Source organism: Alligator sinensis, unplaced genomic scaffold, assembly GCF_000455745.1.
Source record: "Alligator sinensis unplaced genomic scaffold, ASM45574v1 scaffold169_2, whole genome shotgun sequence".
Taxonomy (NCBI): Eukaryota; Metazoa; Chordata; order Crocodylia; family Alligatoridae; genus Alligator; species Alligator sinensis.
In genome coordinates this window covers 2,563,328-2,572,085 of record NW_005842077.1, presented here as the reverse complement: position 1 = coordinate 2,572,085, position 8,758 = coordinate 2,563,328, and the positions used below count along the sequence as shown (strand labels likewise).

General features: G+C 52.2%; 1 protein-coding gene across 1 annotated transcript in view; it reads right to left on the bottom strand.

Moving 5' to 3' along the window:
* Nucleotides 1-8,488: 8,488 nt before the first annotated feature.
* Nucleotides 8,489-8,758, bottom strand: part of LOC112550316 (maestro heat-like repeat-containing protein family member 2A) — a 5,116-nt gene continuing 4,846 nt past the window's right edge. Inside the window, exon 7 of the mRNA XM_025204326.1 lies at nt 8,489-8,725. Within this exon, the coding sequence (XP_025060111.1) occupies nt 8,489-8,725 (237 nt within the window). The remainder of the gene's footprint in view (nt 8,726-8,758) is intronic.

Below are 8,758 nucleotides of genomic sequence, written 5' to 3'. Positions count from 1 at the left end.
GCTGGGCTGGGTGAGCCCTAGAGGAGAACCTTAGGGCCCATTTTGCAGCAAACATGTAGGTGGCTCTAGACTCTCCAGCACCTGCCCAGGGAGGTGGGTGGGCATGTGGATTATGCACTCAGAGTTGGTACTTTGAGGCTGGGCAACAGGGCTCATGTCTCCTCTCCCACGGCTAACTGAAAGATGTGAGAAATACACAATCTCTTTGGGTGAACATCAGATGTAGTTGCCTCAGTGCCTGAACGGGGCTGGTTAACTGTTGGCCCATTAACCTGGGACATAAAAAACATAAGTAGTAGAAACTGTGTTCCCCTCTGTATCACTGGAGACCTGATGTGGAGCACGTCCCCTGGGAGAGGGCATTACCAGGGAGAGGAGCCGCTGCCAAGCTGTTCTTCTCAAGGCTTTCTAGGGGAAGGAAGTGTGCGAAAACCCCCAGCTCCATTACCTGTAGGCGGCCGACTATCCCAGACACCTGCACTTTACTCATAGCCGCACCAAAGTCCTCCAGCGTGCCCAGGGTGAGGTCCAAGTGGCCCTTGGCTGAGAATGCCAGGATGGTCACAACGTGCTGCAACCCAAGAAATGCATTGGTGAGTGAGCACGAACGTCTGGCTGACAGACCCGAGAGTCCTCCCCATCTCCCCTGATACTAGAACTGCCTATCCGACCTGCAACAAGCCGGGGGGCTGTCCGAGGGAAAGGACAAGGAAAGGCCATGAAGCAAACAAGCCCCAGACACAGAGCAACACAGAAGTGAGGACACGGGAGGACCTGGCCATGTCTGGAGAGAACAGGGTCCTCACCTCTCTCTCAGAAGCGTTCATGTAATCTGTGCTCTTCAGAGATTTCTGGAGCTGGGATTTCACATTTCATGTAATCTGTGCCCTTCAGAGATTTCTGGAGCTGGGATTTCACATGGGCAACATCCTGGCAAGAGGCCAATGTGGTACCAAGTGCCTTATATAGGAAACTCTGAAAGAAGGAGACCAACATCACCAAAGCTGGGAACACAGCAGCCTGCTGGTCAGGACAAGAACTGGCCAGAAACACACCCGTCCCTAGGAAAGACCAAGAGAGTCCACCCCCAGCACCCACGCACCAAATAACTCACCCCACTCTCTGCAGGGAAATGGCAGCTAAAGGCAGAGAAAGAGCCCCACTAAGCACTCCCTTTAGGTCAGTGAAGAGAACAGACAACCAAGGACAATGCCTTTGATCAAGAAAATAGAACGGAAAAGCGCAAACTGTGGACAGAAACTCTCTGCAGCCTCCTGCCACAGCACCACGAAGTAGCTGCAGACACCCAGCCGTTGCCAAGAGCACACACCTTCTCCGGGGAGGAGCAGGCATAACTGGCTGTCTGGTGCTGCAGCTCCAGGCTCAGCTGACTGCTCCAGGCATCATCATCAATGGTCTTCAGCGTCACGTTCAGGAAATGAGGGCACAAGTGAAGGGAAAGAAAGGGTTGGGTGCATGGGCTGAGTCTCTGTCGTCCTCCTCTGCTGTGCCCTTTCTAGCACCCAAGTCTCACAGGGAGAGGACGCCCTTGGAGAACGCTACACGTGGACACCCTAGGATCTTCCTGCTTCTCACTCCCCCTTCCTTATCTCTGCCCAAGGATACTTCACAACCTTGACACCAGTGGACAGAAATTTGGAAGAGATTGTGCCAAGAAACCTGTCCACTGGGGAGAGATTGTGTAGAGCAGGGAGGATGGATTAAGTCAAAAAGGCGTCATGGGCTGTACAATGGGCACCTCCAACTGTCAGGGATTTCAGTGCTTTGTTGTGTTGAACTTGCATTGTGATCCAACCTGGGAATTGCAGAGTCTGCCTACCAAGGCCTCACCTCATTCCATTTCTTGAGCTCAAAGACTGTACAGAAAGGCTGGAGGATCCCAAATGGACAACTCTGGATGCCAATCCAAACTCAAGGACACTGGCAAACCTTCCAAGTTGGACTCTTGCTGGGTTATTGACTTTCATCACCTCATTTCCCTGAGGCATGAGGGAACCCTCCCTTCTCAGACAGCCCTGGCTGGCTGCAACAGCAGCTCTGAGAGCCATCCTGTACCTTCAGCAGCAGGTGCTCCCACCACACATTGTCCTGGGAGGTCTCAGGATGTCCTGAAGGTGGGAGGCAAACAAGAACGGTGTCACTGCCATAGGCACTGAAGAAGAGTCCTAGTTGCCTCCCTGGGCATCAAGTCTTTAGAAACTGCTGCATGCGCACCCAGAAATCTCCTGGGATCCCAAGGTCACAGAACCTGCACTATACTACATACCATGCTGGCATGTCTGGAAGTTGTGCATGACCAGTCCCTGCAGAAATGGCCATAAGGGGCATGGAGGGTGCTCAGCACCTCACGGATGTGCTCAGCACAGCACAGTACAGGACTGGGCTTCATAGAAAGGCAAAGTGCACAGAGGTTTCCTCTGGCAACAGAAACCTCCCACGAGTGCAGAGAACTGCAGGAGAGTGGTTGCTCTGGTGGAGTCCTTCATGGGCAAACCCTACCCTGGGTCCCATCAACCTCCATGTTGTCAAGCCCCTGGATTCGCCCCCTGTGGCAAAGCGTAGAAGCTCTCGAGCATGCGATGCTGCAGAAGGGGAATGGTGCCAAGGGGACCTCCAGGAGGCTGCAACCTCTCCTCTCCCTTTCCAATCTGCAGAGATCACTGTGCTCCTTCCTTGCTTGTTACCTTCAATGGTCGAGAGCAGGATGGGAATTTTGACCCTCCACTGCTCTCCAACAGCAGGGTGGATCGTGCGGTGCAGAGCCCATTGTCCCCGCAGGGCAGAATGTGCGCGGCTGCCGTCACCCAGGGCCGAGGCAACCACCTGGCAGCGAGAGAGAAACAGGGGCTCAGCTCTGGAGCGAGGCTCCATGGCTTTCTTTTGAAGGGAAACTGGCCTCCACCATACATGGCCAGAGCATTCAGCAATCAGACATAGGCTGAGGTTCTGTGCTAGGCTGATCCTGCACGCCCCTCCGCAGGCTGCAAGGCAGGGGCAGAGCCCAGCTCTGCTCTTGCAAAGGGAAGGATACTCTGCCAGCACAGGACAGCGCGGAGTGTGGGAAGAGACAGCGCGTGCTCCTCCAGCTACAGCTACAGGCACGTGTCCCCACACCAGTGACCCTCCCCACACCTCTGGCAAGTACCTCTCCAGGGCTACTCACCAGGAGTTGCGCCAGCAGCCCCTGGGCCTTAGGAAATTTGACTGGAAAGAGAAAGAGAGCATGGCCATGTGGGACTACTTTGGAACTGGTGGGGTGATGCTGCTACAAGCCTGTCCATTCCCAATGCGCCCACCCGTGGATGCTCGGGGAGCTGGGCACAACTGGCACTTTCCTGGCACCTTCCGTGTCTGGATCTCAAGGAGCTTTACCAAGGAGCCTTCACGCCCAGCCCCTCTGTGAGGCAGGCACTGCTCAGTCATCATTGGATGAGTGGGAAAGCTGAGGCAAAAAGGCCCTGGGATTCCCCTATGGCACAGCATAAAATTGGGGCAGCTGTGGGTTGGAGCAGCCCACGTTGCCTGGCTCCCCCTCCCAGGTTGTAATGACCCAACTGTCCCTCCCGCCTTTGGGCCTCCTCGTAGTGCATGGACGAGACCGAAGATTTTCTTTGAGGCAGCTGGAGCGGGTTCATCCCACAGGGATCTGGATTTCAAACCTCCTTTGCTGGGGTCCATCCAAGCTGCTTCTTCTCCCTCCCACTGCGGTTGCTCGGCCAGGTCCCCGAGGCATCGGCACAGGGGGGTCAGAGTGCAGCTGTACTCAGCCGGCACGATGTACTCCAGCAGCCGGGACCATAAGACCTGGAGAGAAGAGTCAGACAGCTTGGACTCAGCTACTTGTACCCCTGCACCCAGCTCTCTTCATCCAGTGCTCAAGGGCAGTCTCCTCTTCGTCACCAATGACCCACCTACTTGAGGGTCCTTCCCCAACCCGTGACCTCATGTCTGTCTCTCAGGAATAGCTGATCTCTGAACCCCTGTTCTAACACTGGCCAAACAAGTCTCAATTTCAGAGAAAACTGCACAGAGCAAGGAAAGAGAATGAGGCGGCCAGCTCAGCACAGGGATCCCTTCCAGCTGGGGTGTTGTATGTCATTCCTTAAATTGCGGCAGCTTGTTCCATAACTCACGGCCAGCACTGGCCATGGTCTAGCTCCATTTCCCTGCCAATGCAGAGAACTACCCAGTGGAGAGGTACAGGGGATGAAGAGAAATTCCTTCATAATGCAAGGGCAGCAACTAACTGAGCACCTACTTGGCTCATGCCATTGATTGAGACATCCAGATTTTCCAGGATCTCCACACAGGTGGCTCAGATGCCTCTGCGCATCAACCGAGAATAATGCAGGCATGAGCTTCTAGGCTTTGAACAGTGCTCAGAGACAAATGTTTCCGTGCCTTTTGGCTCCTGTCTTGTGGTTACCCTCATGCAAACACACAATGCAAAGTTTTCCCTTGGCTTATTTGTTTGCCTGAGATTCTGGATTGCAGTCAGTGTTGCCAATCTTGGCCCTGGTGTTTGTCTGTCTTTCTCAGAGATACATTACTTGCTCAGGATGCCTCCACTGGTCCTCTAGATGCAGTGGCTTGTATTTTGAAAAGTAGTTGGCCCAACGGGGCTCGTTTCCCAGCTGAGACTCAAATAAGCGGGAGACAAGGGTGTGGTCTTTCCAGTTTATTTGGCCGAAGGTCCCCCGTCCTCGTAAGGGCAGAGAGACCCCGACTGTAACTCAACACATATATTTATAAACTTTGGTTACATAAGCTTTCCCATAACACATGCGCAAAACTCAGTGGAAAATTACTAAGATGGCATGACTTTGCTCACCCTACATGGTTGGGCCCAATCACCTTGCTTGTCCGCTTAGATTGACAGACCAGTGGCAATCTTAGTGCAAGGTTGCATCAGCCAGCATTGATCAGAGGTCATGCAGAGGTCACATTAATTTTATAACAAACCCCAGGTGTCTTGGGTCTGGACATTCAGTGTGCCCGGTTTTCAGATAGGTTGATCACCCAGAGCTTTTCCCCAACCCCCTCCCCACTCAAGTTCAGCTGCATTGGGGACTCTCTGCATGTGTGAAAAAAATAGGCCTTTAAATTGTCAGGCCTTCAGAATTGGTGAGTGATTTGGAAGAACTTGGCCTAAATAAACCCATGTATGGTGGCCAATTAGCAGTAAACCCATTTTACAGGTGAGGAAACCGAGGCTCAGAGGAGGTTTTTGGCTGGCTTAACATCACAGAGAGTTTGTGGCAGAGCCAGGACTAACACACAACAGTTCCTGCCTCCTATCTCATGCCTAACCCCCAGCTACCTCTGTGTCAGTAGGGTCCTGCCAGCATCAGGACCACTGCATGTGTGAAGGGAATCCAGGCACAAGGTCTGAATCCAGCTCTCAGTTCTGATCGCCAGGTTATTTGGGTTGAGCACATTACTGTCGTATCACCAAGGGCATGAAAAGGAGGCGGCCTGCAAATGTAAGAGTCTCTAAGATGCAGCCAAAGCAACAAAGAAAAAATACTCACAACATGTGATAAGGAAGCATAGCTGGGCCTCAGACCAAGCAAATTCTGCCCTGACTGGCACTGCCATTCAGCCCCATGCCTAGCGTGTCAGCAGGGTCTAGCACAGCGATCCATGCAGGGTCTAGCACAGCAATCCATGCAGGGTCTAGCACAGCGATCCTGGCTAGGGCACTGCTGTATCACAAAGCCGTGATAACATGGGCATTGGAGGAGCCCATGTGAGCAGGGTGCAGTCTCAAATGTTCCCCAGTCTGAAAGCCCCTCCCGCCCCAAGTGTTTTCTCTTGCCCCTTTCCCTGCATTTCTCTGCTTTCCTGGGCTCAGATCTAAAGCCCAATGAAGCCAGTCACTGTCTTTCATTGACTTTGACAGGCTTGGGATCAAGCCCACAGGAGCTCCAGAAGGCAGGGATCAAGGCATCTCTTTATGAATCTGTACAGTACAGGGCACTCCAGGGACCCCATGGAAACAACCAGCTAGCAAATAACCCTGTCTGCAGAGAGCTTAAAAACCAGTTTGGAGACAAGCTAACTATCTGGGTCTCATTCCAAGCAAGCCAAGTTTGCCTGCCACCTGTTCTATGGGACTCAGCCTTGCTAGGCTAATCCTGCTACAGCAGAACAGTCAAGGTCAGCAAAGCCTCTGGTTGAAAGGAAGCAAAAGCCAGAACTTACCCAACTGGGAACATATGGTCCAAAAGATCAGAGCCTTCATCATGAGTAACTCTGCAAGCTGGAACGCGAGCTCGGGCACTGGTTCCACAGCCCAGGTGAAGCACTTCTGAAGGACGCAAACTTCTTGCTGCTTCGACTCTGGTCTGTGCTGGTTGCCCCGTACCAGGCTGCAGAATTATTGGCTTGCCTGCATTCGCATTTGAGCTCGCCATGCCAAGCGTGCATTTGTGCACCTCGGGGGTTGTGTGTGCAGGTATGTGTGCGCGCGCGCACACACGTATATGGGTGAAAGGAAGCAATTGAGCTCCCGAATGCCTTTTGCCTCCTGTGTACACACGCCTCACTGTACAAAGGTGCAGGAGCTGGCAGGCTAGTAGATCCCCAGGTTTCTGAACTAGAGCCAGCAGCCTGCTCCCTGAGATATTCACCTAATCATATGATGCCAGGAATTGGGGCTTTAAAAAAATCACCAAATATCGCACAACTTGCAATGAAATCACCAGAGTTGTCATTGCTGCGTAGTCTCTAGCTAACCTGGAAGACTCTAACCCTGGGAAAGTTCACAGGCATAGTGTGTGTGTGGGAGCTCCCCCGTCACTGCACGTGCATGTTAATGGGATGATTGCTCGTAGTCCTTTCTCCTGCAGCCACAGAGAATAGTCTAATCCATCATCTTTATAGACCATTATCAAATTCCACCTTAGTCTTCTCTTCTCCAGACTAAGCAATCCTAGTTCTTTCAGCCTTTCCTAGTAAGTTGTATTTCTCAGGCTTCTGATAATTTTGGTTGCTGTCTGCTGAACTCTTTCTAATTTGTCCACATCTTTCTTGAACTGCAGGGCCCAAAACTGGATGTAGGACTCTAGGTGAGGCCTCACCAGTGATGAATAGAGTAGGAGAATCACTTCCTTTGACTTGCAAATGACATTCCTGTTCATACAACCCAGTATGCTCTTGGTTTTTTTGCAACAAGAGCACATTGTTGGCTCATATTTAGATTATGAACGACTGTGACCCTCAGATCGTTTTTGCAGCACTGCAGCCTAGCCTGCTGTTCCCTAGTCTGTATTTCTGCCTGCAGTTGTTCCATCCTAAGTGCAGAACTTTGCCCTTGCCCTTATTGAATATTATTTAGTTGATTTTGGACCCTTTCTCCAGTCTGTCCAGGTCATTCTGGAGTCGAGCCCTACCCTCCAGTGTCTGGAATTCCACCCAACTTGATGCCATTTGCAAATTTGCTAAATGTGTGCTCAAGCTAATCCTCCAAACCATTAACGGCAATATTAATCAGTACTGGGCCCAGGACAGGCCCCTGGGGAACCCCAGTTGAAACCTCCTCCCAACTGGACCTTGAGCCATTGCTGACTACTAGTTGAGCACGACGACTCAACCAGTTGCGTATTCATCTTACAGTACCTCTATCTAGCCCATATTTCCTAAATCATAGGCTACCTCCAAGATCTGGCTCAGACTCTGCAACAGACGGTGAAAGTCAAAGGGAGGGTTAGAGAGGAGAACCGTGGAGTAAGCAAGAGCAGAAAATTAGTGAGTGAGAAAAGATACCTCACTGCCCCATGCTTAGTGCTTTATTACTTTGAAGATGGAAGTTTCCACATCTGCAACTCTGACCACACCACTGTGCTGTTTGAGCCCCTGCCCAGTACCCTGAATACACCCCGCCTGGATTACCACTCTCTGGAGATTCAGATTCCTTCCAAAGGATGCCAGGAGGAGAGGGGGTCCCACAGCCCACAGGTGTCGTAGGCCCCAAAACTGACCGCAGAGTCAGGACCAGCCAGCATCTGCCCACACAGCTCCAGGGACACAGGACAAGGGAGCACAGAGCTGAAGTGGGATTCTCCCCTGGGGTAAACCTGTGCTGCTTCAGGGGGCTGCCCAGGTGCAAACAAAGACAGAGCGCAGGAGAGACATGCTCCACAGGCATAACCACTGTATAACATGCTCCACTTCTATAACCCATAGCAGGGAGCCCCAAATCTCCTTGTTTTAAACTGCCAGGCCCTGACCATAATCCCTGCCAAGCCCAGAGGGAACAGAGCAAAATTCAGCTGGAAGGAGTGGTGTGGTAGTTCATTTCTTTCGTCTCCCCTTATCAGACTTCCTAGAAAATGGAAGTGGCATTCCCATCATAGCCACGATCTACAGATCCAGCTGCTGTGAGTTTAGACCCCAAGGGTAGGCAAGGCCAATCTGTTAAGGAGTCTTGAACTGCACCAGGAAAGCCCTGAGAGCTACGGAGTTCCTAGGGCAAGTCGTACACACACGCATGTGTGCCAGTGCACACACCCACGCATACAGACAAGACCCAATGCTGGCTTCCCAGGTGGCATCTCACCATGGTGACATGAAGATTGTCGGCCCCTCCCTCGTATTGCTGCAGAAGACAGGGGAGCCTCTCAAAAACAGTACTGCGATGCCTCTCATGGTGGAGAAGGAGGCCCATTGCGGGTCCCAGCGCCTTGACCGCAGCCTGCTGCAGCTGCAGAGAAGAAAGGCAGGACTGAGTCCCTCC